Genomic DNA, 18,878 nt, shown 5'->3' on the forward strand with positions numbered 1-18,878 from the left:
TTGCAATATAAACAAATGCTCCAAAGAGACATTTCAGCTGCACATAGGTTCGTTTTTAAATATGTTTTATTAATATATCATTGCCTCAAATATAACATTAGAAGAAAGCTTTTTTTGGCCAACTTTCTTTTTAATAATTCAACTTTCTGCGATCCTTCAGGCTACCGCTGTAACCTTTTTCCCTGATCTAATTTTCTCACCAAGAATAAGGGCATGACTTACCATTATAGCTGGATCTCTGATGTCTAGGGCATAACTATCGTCCACGTGGCTCACAGGTAATCTGAGCAGTTTGGGCTGATGGTCCCCTTTGATGCCTAGATTATGAAGCCCCTCCAAAACTTTGGCCTCTCCTCTGAGTGTATCCAAAATGCTGTAAAAAAAAAAAGATCATATAGACAATCTCGTTACTATAGGAGAGTAATGGCACAGATAGCCCACTGCTACTTTACTATCAACCCCCCCTACCTGAATGGGTTGTGAATGTCCAGATCAATATGAAGCCCATTGATAAAGAGCTCTCCGTCTCCTGGGTGAACACCAATGGTCTCGCTGAGGTACTAAAACAACAAGCAGAAGGAGCCAGTTGATTTTTTAAAGGTCTAAATGTGCGATTCTTTGTTTAATGGCCACTACTTCAATGAGAAAGATGATCACAGGGAGCACAGCAGGACTCCGCAGTGAGAAAGCTTAAAGACAGTCCGGAGATGCAGGGGAAATTAACAATAAAAAAATACTGCTGTGTGGTTGAGAAATATCGTTCAGATAATGGATTCGCTTGCTAATATTGTGCTAAGGCCATAATAAAACAATAGTGGACCTCCATGCGAGATTGGTTCTTATGATATCAGACCTTTTGGTTCTCCTCAATTTCTTTTCTCATTTCCTGCTTTACTGCCACCCTTGTCAGTGATCTGTGGAAACAGTAAAACACGGATACAGTTACGCTCAGCTTTTAGCGCATCCCCAGTCGCTAGTAAAATGCCCGGTTTAATCTCCAAAAACTGCAGCTCCTCAAGATGGTCGCAGTCAATTCCCCTGTAAACACCTGATTCTTACTCAGCACTTTTTTTTTTTTTTGGCATTTTTACAAGCTGCCCGTGCGGTGGGGGAGAAAAAAAGCAAACATCAAAAAGATGGATGACGTCTGCGCAAAGAAAAGTGTGCTCATTGTGCAAGCCCATAAGTGCCTTTGGATGGATTAATCATATTCACGAAAATGTAAAAAGTCTATCCCCAAGTCTATGAAAGAAAACTTCTGCTGCATTTAAATAAAGCCGTATCCGGAGGTTATATACTGTATAATGTGGAAAAATAAACATTAGCTTTTAAATAATAAATGGGTTTGTTATAGCGGCAAAAAAAGGCAAATCTCCAGGCTCCTACCTCGCTTTACTTGGAAAGTTCTGACTCAGGTCTTGCATTATCTTGAGAGTGTCAAACTTAGGGGCAGAGAGGATCCTGGCAGCAGCCTGGAAACTTAGATCTAAAATGGATCACGAAGGGACATGGTTATAGAGAGGTAAAAATACATATTTATATATTGTAAACAGGTTTAAGGGACATTTTAAAAAGGAAGGAAGATGATTGGCCACTCCATGTACCACCCAAGTAAGAGGCTGAGGCAGTATTGGGAATCAGTTAAAAAAAATTGCGTTTAATTTTTTGCATGCAAGTTAACCAGAAAACTGAAATGTTTGAGTTTGGAAATTACATTTTTTGAGATGAAATCCTACCTTGAAGTTCCCACACTTTGAGCGGGGCCAGGTCATTCAGACTCTCAAGCAGATGTTTGCGTAGTTCAACAAGCTCTCCCCTCAATTCTGGATGAGTTTTTCTAGAAAATGACAACAAACAAAATGACCCTTCTTGAATAATGCAGCACCCCTTGGGGTGAGCAAAATATCTAACATTTGTGACTGCGTCATCACTCTGAATATCTTACTTTAACGTCCCAAACAGAAAACCTTGGACTTCGTCATGTTCATCCTCCTCTCCGGCCGCAGGTGACATTGAGTCTACAAAGCATTGATTTGTTCAGTGTAATTGCGTATGAATTTAAATTGTCAGTTTGACGAAGTTCAGCAAGTCACCTTTGACTGCAGTGTCATCAACAGCTTTGTATTCAGTGCTTTTGATAGCCAGCTCTACGGCATACCCAGAGAGGAGCATCGTCTTAGGCTTTGGATTCTGTAACAGTCACAAAAAAAAGCGTTTCTTAGTCTGATTGATTCTTATATGCTATAATTATTTTTCACAGCATTTACTTAAACTGATATGCCCTTTCTACTTCAGTATTCAAATTTTCAAAACAAATACTTCAGTGCTTTAACATAGGTACTGTATTTTCCGGACTGTTAGTCGCTCCTGAGTACAAGTTGCTCTTGCCAAAAAATGCATAATGAAGAAGAAAAAAACATACATAAGTCGCTCTGGAGTATAAGTTGCACCAGCCTTGGCAACTACCTGGGCTTGGAGGCGTAACTGCACTGTTGACAAGCCTCTCCCGGCATCACATTGTTCAAGCACCCATTTGCAAACTCGTTCCTCTAGCTGTGGTCATCTAGCTTTTAGCCTGCGATTAGCTTCTTTGGTTTTCTTCAATACAGTAAGAGCAACCTCCGCTTTCGCCAGTCCCTCACAAGTTTCTCTTTCACTCCAAACTTTCTTTCTGCTGCTAGATTACCGTTTTTTAAATCTTCAGTGGTATAGTAAGTATGTAAGTAAGTGCTTTATTTGTCATTTGTACTGTCCAACCGTACAGGAGTAGCAGACACTGGTACACGAGCCTAGAGCTTCCTCAAGCGGCTGTCAGTTTGAAAATAGAAAACTTGTGAATTTATATATTATGATATATAAGTCGCACCTGAGTATAAGTCACACCCCCAGCCAAACTATGAATAAAAGTGCGACTTATAGTCCGGAAACTACAGTATACAATTTAATCAGTAGTACTGTTCTTTATGCAAGTATTGACATTAAGTACTTTAACCACCAATGATAATAGCTCAGCACACACTTGAGTACATATTATCTTGTTTGTCGTTTTGGAGTTCTTTTTTTTCTTCACTTTTCCTTTACAAGCTTAACGAAACTGTTTGCCGGCAACATCAAAAGCACAAGGGCCGCGCCACACAACTGCAACAGATTTACTGACATTTAACCTTGACACTTTTGTTCACCGAGATTCAAAGAAATGCCCCCGTCTTTCACTCCCACTCCCACTCTCTCTGCTTCTCTGCACACGTGTCTCGAAGAAGAAGAAAAAAAACATGTGCGTCTGTAGTTCAAGTTTGCCACAGAACACCTCGGGAACACTGGCTTACAGTAATTTACTGATTCAAAAAGGATCAGGGGGCAGTATCATCTTGGTGAAATAAGCACACACATGTACAGGAGTGGTTGGTCTTTTCTTATGAGGGCCGCGCAATGTGGCAACATATTAAGAGAGATTAATGGTCCATCCCTTTTATGTTATTTTTTCGTTAGATTGCAAATAAATGTTTCTACAAAAAGGCTGGAAAAAGCCACTTACTTCCACATAGTGCCGAAGCACATACAAAAGCGTGCCCTCTTCTGCCTTCTCAGTCAACACCTTATGAAACGAAGTGAACTTCTTAGTCCCGATTTCAGCATACAAGATCACAACAGGCACGTCGGTTTTATTTCCGCCGGGATATATGTGATCATCCTTATATAAATAGGGGTTTGGCCTACAAAAATAAGACACCAAATCTTACATTCCAAGCAGGATTTGTTTTTCTCTCCACAGTTAAAGATTCCCCCGCTGTTACCTGCCCGCAGCTGCCTTCAGGAGCTTCTTGACATCCTTGGGGCTGCAGGTGTGCTGTCCATGGATAGAGACAAAGGCAGCGCAGCCGTCTGGGGGAGGCTCATCACTGGCTATCTATAAGATGAAAAAAGGAAATAAAACTGAAGAGATCCACCTGAGGGCTTGACACTGACATTAATGCTCTTGCCATTTGGGTCTATTGGATGCATACACAATGTATTTTAACTTTAGCCATTTTAGTGTTTTTTGTATATGTTGATAGTCATAATGAAGAGAGTGAAAAACAAAGTAAATAAACCATAATACATACAATAAAGAGATGTATTGATGAGACCAGATGAAACAGAGATGCATTTAATTTCTGGCTATTGAATGTCCATAAAGAAATGAAATGTATTAATGTCAATAAAACAATAATTGGTTTTAAGTAAATGTAAGACATTATTTATATATCTACATATATCACAACTACAATATATCATATTTAGGACCTTGGGGGATACCATGATAAAGGTGCAGGATTAATTAGCCGCATTTACTTCTTTTAAAAATATTTTTCATCATCTTTAATCGACTGCCCACTGTTTTTCCATGTGCAAATCAATTGGACATAATTATATATACTTGATTTGAGAGAAAATACTGTTGAGAGAAAATGAGCTATTGATGTGAAATATAACGCACAGTTTCATACCGTGATTATCTGAGAACATATTTTTAGTGCACCGTGTTATCTTTCACTTGAAATATGTGTTTGCCTTTATCTATACTATACTGCAAAGCAAAGTGACCACTTTATTACTCTTCATTGAATTTGTCTTCCGAGTGTTTGAGCACATACCTGCTGGGACGCGTGGACCGCTGGGGAGTAGGTTCGTAATGACAGAGCAAATTTGAGAAGATTAACCTGCAGATCTGTGAGGAACTGGCCTGCTTTCTTCACAATCAGATTGAAGTAGGAGCGCACAGACTCTGAAATTAAGTTCACATGTAAATGACATTTAGGATTAACATATCTGGATAAATGATGTTTTCTTTTGCTCGTAATGTAGAAATTGAACAAATGGTCAGAAACCTTTGAGAGCATGAAACCACATGTAACATCTACTGTACAACATATGCAATTTCAAGAAAAGAGAGATGACGAAAGTGATGTAATATTACCTCCTTGCTTGTAAACTGTAAGCTCTTTCACAGTGTCAACAAACTGCCAGAATTTTTCATTCCCATCTTCGCCAACAAATTCACTATACAAGAAATGATTGCATAACATATTAGACATTTTAGCTGTAGGCATTTATTGCACATAGGCTAGGATTATTATCTATTTATTAGAACAGAAAAAGGTCATTACCTTTTTCTGTACTCATCTTTGGGGGAATTTTGTATAATTAAAGTCACACACACTGTCCTACTAAAGTGATGAATTGAACAAAGTAAGACACCTTACTTGTGCGCTTATTTTGCCGCTTTAATCTCTTAAAGGGGCTAGATGCAAGTTGGTCATTTTTATACTCACTACTGCCACCTCAGGTCATACACGTAACTGCAGGTTCTATATTAAACTTGTGCATGAAGGCACTTTGGACCGAATTAACACCTTTTTAAGTGACAGTGCGAGATTTTGGAGGCAGTTGTGGTGAACAGGTCTGGGCTTGTTCTACACCATAAGACATTGCTGGAACATGTAGGGGGAGGAAATAATTTAACATTTTTAAACTCCATGTAGTCCTTTTAAACCCCATTTGAACCGAGCACACTTTCTCCAGTTTGGTTGCACCCAAATCTCAAAGCTTCTTGAAAAAAAGTGTCAAACGGCAACAAAGATGAGCTGAGAAAGAGGATGGACACGCAACAAAAGAGCGACAAAAACGTGACAACAAAGTGACTAAAACGCAACAGAAAAGCAGCCAAAGAACAACAAAAAAAGAGACCAAAAGGCAATGAAAGAGTGACATAAAAGCCACAAAAACGCTGCAAAAGAGCAACAAAAAAGCACCGAAAAGAAATGTCAAAAAAGGTTGCGACAACACGGCAACAACGCAAGGAAAAAGATCCATTCAGATCAGTTTTGTAGGTCTTAGCTTTCAAATGTGGCATTACACTGGCCTATAGGCTGCACACTTTTAGATGCGGGCAAAGCTGAACCGGAGAAAATGCACTTGGTTGAGGTGGGGGTTAATAGGTTAAACATAAAGGGAATACAGTTAGAGATGGGGATGAAATTTCAACTAATGATAGGTGTAAAGCAACCAAGCTACAATGAAAAGATAGAGCCAGGCGACACTGAACCCACACACATAAGACACAATAGTTTTGATTGTTTTTAAACTTATGTTGACCTGCATTGCGTGACTTAAAAAAAAAAAGTATAGGATCCTCTTTACCATGTTTCCAGAAGAAAGGGGGTCATGCTCCACTTGGCTTTCAGGCTGGCTGTGACCCCTTTAGATGAGGAAGTGACATGTTGAAGGTTCAGCAGCAGCAGCAACACTGACAACACTACAAGGTTTCTCATTGTAGCCGCCACGGTGTAATCTGAAACTGCAGTGCCACAAAGTCAGCAAGAAGGTCGGATCACTGCGCTCCAATCTTTGAAATGAGACTGCCACGTAGTAAACCCACTCTTTAATTACCGCCTCTATGAAAATGACTGCACGGCATCAAGAGACGACAACGACACACAGTAATTACGCCTTAATAAATAACTACCATAAATACTGCACGAGGACACAATTTGGGATGCGCCCGTAGATCAGAAGATAGATGAATGATAGCTGGAGCATGGGCTTGCGCAACACAAATACCTAAATGTATCTGAAACTGTTCCGTTCTGAAATAGCAATATGATCATCGTTTAGAGAAACTTGCTGAACCATGTCTCCGATGTTGCAAAACCGTTACATTGTTGCCAATAATACACCGTCTTCTTACCCAGTTGGGGATGCAGACCGCTCCATACAAAGCTAGGGGCTTCGGGTATTTTGGGCAGCGTTTAGCCCGCATAGCTCGTCCTGTTCGCAAAGTTTTCGGAGCTTCCCCATTTCCAACCACAATTCTACGGGAAAAATACGCCGACTAAACGCGCCGTGTCTTTCGTGCGTTTCGCTGACCATAAAGCGGAGCGCACGGATGGATAACGGGAGAGGGACGTGGCGTTTGAGTCAGGCGCAGCCGTGGACACCTTAGAGCGCGGAGCTACCATTTGAACGTTTTCCCACTCCAGGATAGTTGATCAATCAGCATCCAGGAGTACTATTACATCTGTTATATATTAAAAAAGAAGAAGAAGGGGGAAAAAAACATAGCAGACAACTATGTGGTAGTTGTTATCATACGCATCCTCTGAAGTGTTGTGCGAGTAAAGCCTACATCTATAGGCTGAATGCGAGGGTCATAACTTTATCTAAAATAGGGAACATTTGCTCTGACTTTTTATATTCCCTGTGTTTATTTAGCGCGTGTTTATCCTGTGCGTAATTTGCGCAACATCCCGCCATCCACGGCGCGTGTGGTTCGATTCTGATGGGATAGAGAGCAGAGCAGACAGAATAGAGAGATGCTGATTGGGATGAGGTGTTCCCCAGCCCAGCGGCGACGAGAGCACAACGCCTCTTTGAGCTGGATGCTGCTGCCGACGCTCTGCCTCAGCACAGTCAGTCAGACCTGCTTGAGGAAAGGATGCCGCCCGAGGATCAACGAACAACATGCCTCTAAAGAAAACTCTGTCACAGAAAAACAAAAGATCTTTGACGCGGTTTTAATTCTGGTGTTGTTCTTTTGTGTGTAATCATCCGCCACCTCTCCGTTCTGAACTTGACGCCGGAGCATGGATTCGGGACAGATGCCTCGTTCCGGTCTAGAAGTTGGACTGTCAAATATTTCCACGAATGCGTCTCGACTTTGGAAAAGCTTTGCAGCGCGGTGCAGTTTCCCGGGAGGCAGGTAGACTTGGCGGTGTTTTTGCCTGTTTGCGTGTTATCAACATGTGGCACCTTTTGGGCAGGAGGATAACCCGCTCCTAAGAAGCATGTGCTAGTTGTTTACAGTAAGGAGATGAAGACAATATCTTGATATAATGGATGATAGATCCAGTAAGCTCATCTTGGTTCCTATTTTAGCTGTTCTTTTTGTTATGATAGGTTATCAGTATATTTGCCCCACTGGCAGCAATTCGTGTCATTTTAAGACTGGGGAGAAATTGAGAGGGGTGAGCCTCCTTTCCAGCGCCTACGAGGACAGTGATGATTTTTACCGAGATCAGGACTTGGAGGATGACAGCCCTGCCAAAGTGCCCTCCAAATACAACTTCACTGAGAGAGACCTCGACAGGCATGTGGAGTTCAACATCAAGGGCGACGATGTGATTGTGTTTTTACACATCCAGAAGACGGGAGGGACCACATTTGGGAGGCACCTGGTGAGGAATATCCGTTTGGAGCAGCCGTGTGACTGTAAACCCGGGCAAAAGAAGTGCACATGTCACCGACCGGGGAAAGAGGAGTCGTGGCTCTTCTCGCGCTTCTCCACGGGCTGGAGCTGCGGCTTGCACGCGGATTGGACCGAGCTGACGAACTGTGTGCCTGTCATTATGGATAAGAAGGAAACCCAGAGGAATAAAAGGTACAGTACCGTAACACGCTCTTACGGTCCTGCGTGCATGCTGAGCTGAATAAAGTGCTTTAGTGTGTCCAAACCAGTTAGCAGTGTCCTGTGAGGGATTACAATGCAAGTCAAGTAAATGCAGTGTGCTCGAAAAACCTTTCAAACAAGCACGGACTTTTCCACAATGCCAACTTAAAACGCACAATTAAGTCTTGTATTTCACTCTTTCAGATCTGCGATTTTTCTGCTTAGGTTTTTTGTTTTACTTATTGATTCTAGCTCCTTAGGCAAGACACTATCTACATGAGTGAGTGAGTGAGTGAGTGAGTGAGTGAGTGAGTGAGTGAGTGAGTGAGTGAGTGAGTGAGAGAGTGAGTGGGCCACGTTCAGCTTCAAATGGAGTTTATCCAAAATGTCCTTTTCAAGGATATTGACCCTCCTGACCTCAACTGTGCTCCAGACAAATATTGATCGATATGCCAAAAGCATACATGAACATTTGTAAAATAGCTAAAGCTCCAAGTATGAATAGTAATAGTTAAAGAAAAAACATTTCACTTCTTATCTCATTGCTGCTACTATCGTGCTTTAGTCTTGCCGATCTTGTCTGATCTCGACCACTTACAGTGCACACTTAATGTTATGTCTCCGGTATAATTGGCTGTAGAAGGGTCCTATCAATGACCCTAATTAATTAATGTGGTACATTGGTGTTTTTTCATTGGTTTAGAGGCAGATAACGGTCTTGTCCATTCCAATGCATGCAGGGTCTGAATGGGTCAAAAGTGTTGATGCCTCCTTGGAGAGCACTCAGTAAAACACTCATTAGTCCTGCTTTCTTCAATAAGTAGGAGGTTGTGGGTTAGATGCCCTGTCAAGACAACTGTCTCTCTAGTCAATCTCTCTATGCGCAATACTTCCAAGTGCTCTCCCATACTCAAGTTTCCTCCGTAGTACAAAAGCTTTTAGATTTACACCCAGGCTGGTAAGATTGGTATCTCTACATTGCCTCTCAACACATTTGTAGGTTAACACTTCTCCTTACTTCACCAATAAGACCGATGACGTAACTGCAGTGTACCCCACCTCGGGCTCATAGTTGAAGGCTTTAGTTAATCACAGTTGCCAATACAACAAATAAACAAATATGACTGAACACATCACGCTTCCTTTCATTTTAGATCTGCCCATGCCAGTATTTTGACAGTCCTGCCTGATGGACGTTATTTCAACTAGGGCCATGTTGTGTGATCTTGTCCTTCCCCATCATGTGCCATTGCCACTGCTGCGTCTGTGAGCCGCCTGTCCGAATATTTTAGCACCCTGTCGTGATTTTATTTGTCACCAGATCAAAGCTCCATTTGTACCTGCTAAAAAACGGAATACGATTAACCGCACACACTCTGAATGCTTTGAAAGGCCACAGATTCCTTTTCATCTCTGCATGGCTGAGGTGTATCCTTCTCTATCAAACGGGACGGCATTCAATGACCCCGTTATATCTGTTTTTGTCCCTGCTGCAAACCGAACCTGCGCTAGCCCAAGCTCTCTCCCCTTCCTTTGAAATGGTCGTGTTTGTTGATTGAAATGCATGGTTTATGTCTCCTGCAAGGTCTTGAAGATTTGCAAGAAAATGGAACTCTCCCAGGTGTTTTGCCGGTGTTCTCTTAAAAGTGTTCAAGGTTGAAGCAGAAATCATCTTTTGTGTCCATGTTTATTTTAATTCTATCTTCGTGTTTGATCTTTTTTTCTTTATCAGTCACTGGAGCTTGCTTCATCGGCTTTATATAGGTGCAACAATATATGAACTTATACTAAAATAAAATCGGCAAATTATGTATAAAAAGCCAGAATGCAGCTAACCACATAAATCCATATTGTGTTCACATAATGCTGCAGAGTTGAATTTAAGATACTTTGTATAGAGGTAAAAAAAAAAAAAAAAAACTAGTTAGATCAATTTATCATGGGAAAAAAGGTGTTTGAGAGTCTGCATGATCAGAAACATTTCCTCAAGTCTCAAATATGTCAATTTCCATCCATAAAAAATCAAAATTTCAGCAATTTCCTGTCGTTCCAAAACACTGCCCCGCCCTCAGACGTTCTCACTGTTTAATCTGAATTGGATTTGTACATTCATCAGTATTTTCCTAAACTGCAGTCCACTTCTCTAGTCATTCAAGTATCAAAAACTCAATTAACGTGATCGGCGAACGTTGTTAGATGTGTAAAATGGAACATGCAGCGACCAGACACTTTCAAGTGCAGGCTGGAAGACAGCAAAAGCATCTCTTTCTTTTTTTCCCCCCTTCAAAACATAATCATCCGGTAAAGTAAAAAGAACACGAGTACACATTATATTTATGCTGTGCCAAGTGTTTCCTTTACTCTACTGAGGGAGGGGGGTGGCGAGAGAGAGAGAGAGTGGCCAGTGGACGCGACAGCTCTGCATTTCACAGCTGCACCATCCTCTGCACTTGCTCCGCTCTCATCCCTTGTTCTTTGGCGCGCGCTCCTGCAGCAGCTATTCTCAGACGAGTCTCCCAGTGCCGAGCGAGCGCTTAGTTGGCACACACATAATGTTAGACCACCTCACTAAACAGGCACCGAGCAGGCCGCTTTTACTGCCGGATGACTAATGGCATTATGCAAATTTTATCTCCATATCCGTTTTTTTTTGTATGAGCAGTGCCTTAATTAAATATCATATAGAGAAAAGTATAGGCAGCCCAGCAAGGTGAAATAAGTTGCTTTTAACGTGAAATAAATAATCCATATGAGCATATTGACTCTGGCTGTGTGCCAAATTCAAATAGCTTCAGTTCAGGGGTAAATGCTTTATATATTCATTGGTAGTCACACAATGACAAATAATCTACAAGAAACACAGATTAAGTGTTCGTACTGAAATCTTTACTTGTGTATATTTTATTCAATTCATTAGAATCTGTAAATTTGAGATAGTGTAATTTGAAACTGAACAATCCAATTCCTTCCCCTCTTTCACCAGAAAGCCACCCACCCTAGTTTGCAAAGTGAGGCGAGCAGGAACAGTATTCAGTCAAAAGTATACGATCAAGCTCCCTCCCCCTCCTCTCCTGATTGGACCCAACAGGCCGGTTCACTGGAAAGCGCGTCTCATCATTGGTCCAAGTGGTGTCCCGGGGTTTCTGATTAGTTGCTGAAATCGGCAAAGGGAGAGACTTTTTAAAACAACATATTATTTAATATTACTTATGTTACATCAAATTTCAGACCCAGGCCATCAGTTATACACAATCTTTAAAATGTGTAAAACATGTAAACTTACAGACTATGACTTTAAGCATAAGTACCAAATAAACTTTAGAGCGAGAAAAGTATATTTATGTATTTTCTTTTTTTATAGAGCATAGACAGCAGAAATTTGTACAAAATAATAGTGTCTATTGGGTTTCATGTTTATTTCAGTGTTATTACCCAAAATAGTATTACCAGAATTCATAGCCATCATAAGCTTCCACTTGCAGCCATGCAAATCGGAGCTTGATTTTGTGTGTGAGGAAGAATCTTTTTGATGAATAGGAATAAAACATCTCTGTAGTCAATAAAAGGCAGTTAGATAGATAAATAAATAAATAAATAAATTGAGCCAAGTCTCCATGTCCGCAGGGTGCTATGAGGAATACTGATGTTGTGTATCAGATGGCACAGCCTTGTTTTGCGGCTGGGTGCCTCTCAGATTGAGCGCCTGTCTCTTGGTGGTTCGCGGCGCTCACCTCGTGTTTGTGTGAGTTGGCAGGGCTGGGCACATCTGCGTAGCTCTGTATGGCCTTTTCAGCGGCAGACAAAGCTATAGTATGGTGCAATCCAAGGCCCCTGCCCCAGCAAAGGTCAGATATGTCAGAGTGAATCAGGCATGACGTCCCGTGGCATTGCGTCTCTTGAGAGGCGTCTGTCATTCAGGGGAGAAGGGGAGAAGACAGAGACATACCCTCTTTCTTGTGAAGCATCTTTTTGGAGAGAAATAAAATGTACCTATAGGGCATGGCAGTTGGTAAGAATGTCCTGGGTTCAATTGCCAGGAGAGGCTTTTCAGTGTACACTGTAAAGTCTTGGATTTCACTCAAATTATTGCCCGATTGGCTCCTCCTCCACCTACGTGTATCATAAAAACGCAGAGGACAAATTTTCCTTTGGGGACAGTGAAGTATACCTTTCCTTACCCACATGTGCTGTGCAATCAAGTTGCTTTGTGGTGCTAGTACAACGCCTGTTGAGTGGACATTTCACGCTGAGCAAGCTGTGTCCGGTCACTGTAGTGCCCAGACTCATAATAGGCCAATCTAAGTTTCACGTTGGTGCTATTTATAAGCTATGGTTAAACATTGTATGATAATAAGCAAGAAACATGTTATTTGTTAGGGATGGAGTGCCTTTCTCTTTCTATATAGAGTTTATCACAATGCATGTGTAGTAGCTTTATATCGTCTATATTATTTACTTATCTGTCTGTTTCATCCAAGACTTCACACCGTTGTCTTTGAGTGCATTAAACAGAAAAAGCATCTGATATGAGGAAATTTGGCATATCTCAATTAAATTATGTCATCATCTTGGAATGGAAGCTTATTTTCTTTTCACATGATGCAAGTCACCCAAAGCACTTCACTGAGTGTAGGATTTCTTCTTCATTCACTCCACACACGGTGGTGGTAAGCTACGTACACGTATGTAGCTACAGTTTCCCCTGGGGTAGACTGACAGAGGCGTGACTACACTATGCAGACACGCAGAGAACATGATGCAAACTCCACACAGAAAGGCCACCATCCATTACATCTTGATTCCTGTCCAAGTCACTAATAACAGCATCAAAATATAATAGCATTGCTTTCCAAAATAATAATTAATGGAGATCAGTGGCGGTCAAAGTTTGCTTGAGAAAAAGTACAGATAATAATGGTCAAATAGTACTTTAACACAAGTGAAAGTTGCTCAGTCAAATGTAGTCAAAGTGTAGTAAAAAGTAGAAAGTTCTAAAAAGTCAGTTTTAAAAAAAAGTATTGATTGTGCGGCTTCAAAAAAAGAATTTAGTCTAAATTACCCGCTTGTACAGCAAAACGAAAGGGACAAGCCGTCTTTGTTGTTGTGAGACAGTTGTATTTGACAGTACATATGCACAGCGCCAACTACTGTACTGTTCTGGAGTGTGCATTATTAGGCTTTTAAAAGTAACAAAACACATACCCAACTTTACTTTTTACTTTAGATATTTTTAGATATTAGGGGTTATGTAGTGGAGTAAAAGTAAAAGTAAAAAAAAAAAAAAAACACTAATCAAGTACAGATCCTCAAAAACTCTCCTTTAGTACAGTGCATTTACTTTGACCACATCCACTGAAGATGGCAAATGCAAATAAAGCAAAGCATTTTGCATATTTGTAAAAGGGCAGTATCAAAGAAAAATCTGTTCCGCAAAGTAAAGTCGTTGTGCTCAGTCGTTGTAACATTTTCTCATCAGTTTTCATCCCGGGCCTGGCATGACATCTATCACCGAACAACAAAGCTTTATTGTTATGGCTGCGGGTCTCAGGAGAACAAATATGATTAAAAAACGCATTGAAGTCCTGACACTGCGGCATATGTTTTCTTTCAGAGCTGTTACACTTCCTCCTACTCTAAGTTATTACTTTTATGTGTGTTAGGTGCTGTTGGAAGGCACTGTTGGAGATGTCTTTTGATAAGGGAAAAAAAAAACATACTGGCAAGAATGTTAGAGTTGTCAGGATTCTCGGGGTTGTGGCCTGTTTCATTAAATTTTGAATCTAAAAGCCGCCGATTACTGTAAGATCCTCATTTATTTATACGCTTCATCTTCAGCCACATGTCATCTACAAGTGTGTTCAGATGTATAATGGATAAGATTATGCTGGGGACCCTCACAAAGCCTTGGCCTTATATCGCAATGATACTATGATCAGACTTTGAACTTAGACGCACAATGATTTTGTTTTAGGAGTGAATCTTGCACTAAGCCACTAAAAACTGATATCACCTAAATTAGTGTGGACTTTAAAAACACAGAGAAGCAACAGCTCATGACATCAGCAGGCATTCTGTAGCTCTCGATGAGACAGACTAAACAAACAGGGCAACACAACGATGCATGAATGGAGCAACACAGAAAGTCTGTTTTGCATATGGCTGCTTTCAGCTCAAGGTACTTTGTAGTTTTTACATGTTCAACAGTGCTTTAGCATCTTAAACCTTGGCACAAATATGCAACTCAGTACAGCATTCTTCTTTGTTACATATGTGAGTATGTTTGCCATCTATCCATAATATATATATTTAATCCTCATGCATGCAAGTGTCTTTAAACACGCTTTGCCTTTATTCCCAGGAGCTAGAACAGAAGTCAGACAGTAGCTTTTTCTAGTAGATACCAGCGTCTTTCTTCCTTTTTTTCACGTCAGTTCTCCCCTTTTAAGTGCAGCCTCATGCTAATTTTATGCATATGCTGATGTCGCACTTTTTTATCAATTATAAAATCTTCATTAGCCTGCCTCTTGTCGCTAATGCATTATGGATGTGCAGTTCTGAAGTACAAAGAGACCAGAGCTGGAAAACACCAGAATAGAGAGACGCTGGGCGCCGAATTTCTTCAAATCGGGGGGAAACAGCAGAAATGACAAAAGATGTGTTTACTGTGATTTTTCAGCATTAACAATTAACAAACGTCTCACATTCAGTGCTATGAGAATTAACAGGCTTTGAAGAATGCATTAAAAGGCCTGTGCATTCACTAAATATTGAACATATGGATATGTAGATAAGTGTGTCTGTTTACTGTTTATTATTTGTTGGGCTCAACAAGTAAGGTTGTGAGACCCTTCTGTGTGGTTTACATTTTCTCCTTGTTTTCGGAGTTCTTCCTGGATGCGCCTATTTTAGCCCATCAACAAGCAGGCACAATGCGGGGAACCGTGAACCTGGTCAAGGTCACATCCCCTGCAACAGTGAAGTGGAATATACTCACAAAAATGCTAAAATGTAAAGGCAAAAATGGATCATGTACCATCATGAGACAGAGCCACACCCATTCCTTTAAACACGAGGGCTCAGAAATTAAACACATTTCCTTTTGGCTTTCATTATAACATCTACATTTAACCTAGAGAAATGCCTGTTTCCCATTTGCAAGTCACTGGGGTTGGGACAAAATATCTTCGCAATATCTTTGTTTTGCGGAAATCGTATCGGAAGTCATGTATTGCAATACTTTTGATGCTCAACTCAGTTCTAGAAAACTTTTTATTCAAAGTTGATTTGCTTAACACCTTTTTTGATGCTGGTTTAAACAAAAGGGGATACTTTTAAAATGTGTCGGCCATTTGCAGTTTTCAAAATGTTTTACTCAATGTATGACTGACTATTTAATATAACCTTTGGAAACTGAACTAAGGTATTGCAGTTTGTTAAAATGACAATACCAATCATATCAGGCCCTCTGTATCGGGATACGTAATGTATCGCAAAAAAAGTGTATCGTCCAAGCTCTACAAGTCACAACTTCAAATTACTATTTAATCATCAGCAAATATTGCCGGCTTTGGAGCATGAAGCCGTGAACTTATTGCCACATGAGATTTGTGTTAAAAAAAAAAGTAATTGTACACGGCATCCAGAGAACAGCGTCTAATCCATCGGCTGAGTAGCACCATAGATCTGATTTTATTCAACAAATTAAGCACTGGATTCAATTCTAGATAATAAAAAAGCTTCACACGGTGCAGGGAAACACAGTGCATTGGTGTGGCTCAGGTAGTAGGACAGACACACGGTTCAGTGATCAGCACATGGGCCATAACACACGGGCAGTAACTGCATCCCTTTATACATAATTCATAATGAATAAAATATGATGTAGGGTGTTACTCAGCCAGGGATTAGACACTCTCCTTTGGGTGCCATTAAATGACTTGTGCATGTGTGTATAAAATTCTCAAAATAAGTAAAAATGGTTTCCTGTACTCCAGTATTGCCTAATGCCAAAAGATGAAAAAGTAGTGTATCTGCATCCTCGTGCTACCTTGAAATAGCTGGAAGCAAACTTGGCATCTGCACGATAATCTAAACGTCTGGCTATATGTCCTGTATCAATTCTAAACACTATAGCTCTAATTCCTCTAAAGTAGAGTCTTAGAAGTACAAACCAGCAGACCAGAGAAGACACAGTACAGTGAGAATCCCTATGGACATGAACAAAGCTAAGCAGCAGATTTACAGCATGGGTCACATGAGCGGATGTATAGTACCCACCTAGGGCTCATCACAGTGGAGGACATTGAACTCGCAGGGCGCCCCAATTGCTTTTCATGTGTCATTAATTTTAGTCGTCATCTCTGGCAGGCCCGCGCATGTTTCCAGTTGGTTTGATAATGAAGTGTTACCACTGCAGAGGGTGCCGTGGCATATATGTCAGGCCCTGGTTCACCGCCACGAACAAAGACGACGCGAAATCTCCCTTCAAGACGCACCGACCATTACGTACCAAGTATAATATTAGAATAAGAAAAGTGTCACGTTTGTCATCGCTCTCAGAGAAGCGTTTATTCGACTACGCGACCATGCAATGAGCGCTATAAATCACGAGATGAAATGAAAAGTATTTGGATTGATATTGCAGAGGTAGGGGGATGTTGAATTAATGGTCTGAAAAATGTGCAGAAGTCCGGGTGCAAGCAGCATGTTTTGTGAAACTATAAAATGATTGATTGCTTGAAGAATAGACGTATCAGTGGTGGAATTAAGCCAACTCTCCAATGCAGAAACGGTGCTCAACAGCAAGTGACAGTGACAGGTTACATGCCAGCAATAAATTGAGTTTTCGCTTTCTGCTTGAGATGCTTTTGAAAACTAATGACATGCCGTTCAGTGAAGGAGACATACACTGGTGGCTATTATGTAATGTATATCAAACAAAGGGCTGTGCTTATGGTCAATGACATGCATGTTTTGGTGATAATGTCACAGTAAACAGTACCATTGACACATAGCTCTATGGATCATGCTCTACGTGTTAGCCACATTATGGTATACACTGAAGAAACAATGAACATAGTGAATTACAGTAATGGCTTTGATTTTGATTACACTTTACATGCTTGACAAGTTTCTCAAAGAACAACTAAAATTTGCTTCTGAATTTGGTTGTTCCATGTTAAAAGGAAAACAACAAACTAATCTCATTATAGCCCATTTCCTTGGGCCCACACTGACCTTTTTTTTTTAAACAAAATCTAACATCTTTTTAACCTTTATTTGTTTACTGAAGTGACCGTCATTGGCATTTTAAATAACACGTTTAGACATCACATTAACTTATGTCATGAATTATCATCATCGTTGAGTAAGTAGGCCGTCACAAACAGATGTGGGCTGTCTCCCATTGTTCCGAGGCGAACGCAATAACAGTCTTTATAGGTCATTGCATCATTATCCCGTTGGAAAATGAAAACCTGTGTATGTGCGTGAGCCGGCGTAGATATTTGTCACTGCCCATTAGACTTGAAGCTCTACTTGGACTGTGGTGGGACGGCCAGAGCTTAGCTTCCTTGTGTAAAAGCCACTTTGGGTAATGAAAGCTGCACTGTGCCATGCTGCTCCTCTGATGCCGCTGTCAGAGACTTGCTGGTCCGGCAAATCTGAATCTCCAACGGTCTGAATCAGCACTTATGGTGTGATTAAAGTGCGCCGTTTGGTCATGTGGCCAAACCATCAAGCTCCAGTTACAGCTAAAGTGGCTGGCAGATCTGGTTAGGTTTTTTTTTGACTGGCTAAGTTGTATTGATTTATTGACATGAATTTGATTAATTTATTATGACATTTTATATCTAATTAAAATGCTGTATATAAAGTTTTGGTAAATTACTTTCTCAGGTAACTGGTCAGCCACATGTTGTCTCTCAAAAAATAAACAGTACCCTCAAAAATAATACTTCTATCATTCTAACAGGTTGTATATCTTTTATTTTAGTTGTTAAAAAGTTTTTTTTTATATAATCAATAATTAGTCATTTTAGGTGGTCAGTTGCTTGGATTTCTTGATCTCTTCGTTGTACATCATTTGTTCAAAAATACTTTTTCATTCATCCTGCCCAGTCATTCAGCTCTGGTCTAAAACCTTGTTCTTTAATAGGACTTTGATCCCTGGTGTGCTGTGGGGAGCATGGATTCCTACATCTAAGTCAGCTTTTGATTAGTGCAAAAAATCATCCCCTAGACCCAGGCAGTACAAGAACAGGCGAAGCTCATAGTGATCTAGTTAAAATAGCTCTCAGAATGGTGAAAATGAGTCAGCCCTGGCCTGGTATTAATGTCCCCGGCAGGACATTTTGGTGGCCGCGCTACTATCAGAGGGGCAATTAACTCTGCTTCTGTTTTGCCTCTAATTGAGAAAAGAACATTCTACTTCTCCCACTACAGACTCTCTATA

At 40.6% G+C, this 18,878-nt stretch overlaps 2 protein-coding genes across 3 annotated transcripts in view; one reads left to right on the plus strand and one right to left on the minus strand.

The window, feature by feature from the left end:
* The window catches only part of uggt2 (UDP-glucose glycoprotein glucosyltransferase 2), a 28,103-nt gene extending 21,264 nt beyond the window's left edge, over nucleotides 1-6,839 (minus strand). For both annotated transcript variants that reach the window (XM_079563212.1, XM_079563211.1), the window contains exons 1-13: nucleotides 6,728-6,839; nucleotides 6,181-6,337; nucleotides 4,958-5,040; nucleotides 4,635-4,765; nucleotides 3,795-3,907; nucleotides 3,536-3,713; nucleotides 2,094-2,190; nucleotides 1,946-2,018; nucleotides 1,737-1,837; nucleotides 1,387-1,486; nucleotides 854-914; nucleotides 469-560; nucleotides 223-373 (exon numbers count right to left, since the gene is read on the minus strand). In XM_079563212.1, coding sequence (XP_079419338.1) covers nucleotides 223-373; nucleotides 469-560; nucleotides 854-914; nucleotides 1,387-1,486; nucleotides 1,737-1,837; nucleotides 1,946-2,018; nucleotides 2,094-2,190; nucleotides 3,536-3,713; nucleotides 3,795-3,907; nucleotides 4,635-4,765; nucleotides 4,958-5,040; nucleotides 6,181-6,311 — 1,311 coding nt within the window. In that variant the 5' untranslated portion in view covers nucleotides 6,312-6,337; nucleotides 6,728-6,839. The remainder of the gene's footprint in view (nucleotides 1-222; nucleotides 374-468; nucleotides 561-853; nucleotides 915-1,386; nucleotides 1,487-1,736; nucleotides 1,838-1,945; nucleotides 2,019-2,093; nucleotides 2,191-3,535; nucleotides 3,714-3,794; nucleotides 3,908-4,634; nucleotides 4,766-4,957; nucleotides 5,041-6,180; nucleotides 6,338-6,727) is intronic.
* A 266-nt stretch (nucleotides 6,840-7,105) lies between these two features.
* The window catches only part of hs6st3b (heparan sulfate 6-O-sulfotransferase 3b), a 68,893-nt gene continuing 57,120 nt past the window's right edge, over nucleotides 7,106-18,878 (plus strand). The window contains exon 1 of the mRNA XM_079563235.1: nucleotides 7,106-8,416. Within this exon, the coding sequence (XP_079419361.1) occupies nucleotides 7,872-8,416 (545 nt within the window). The 5' untranslated portion in view covers nucleotides 7,106-7,871. The remainder of the gene's footprint in view (nucleotides 8,417-18,878) is intronic.

This window comes from Gobius niger (assembly GCF_951799975.1).
Source record: "Gobius niger genome assembly, chromosome: 9".
Taxonomy (NCBI): domain Eukaryota; kingdom Metazoa; phylum Chordata; class Actinopteri; order Gobiiformes; family Gobiidae; genus Gobius; species Gobius niger.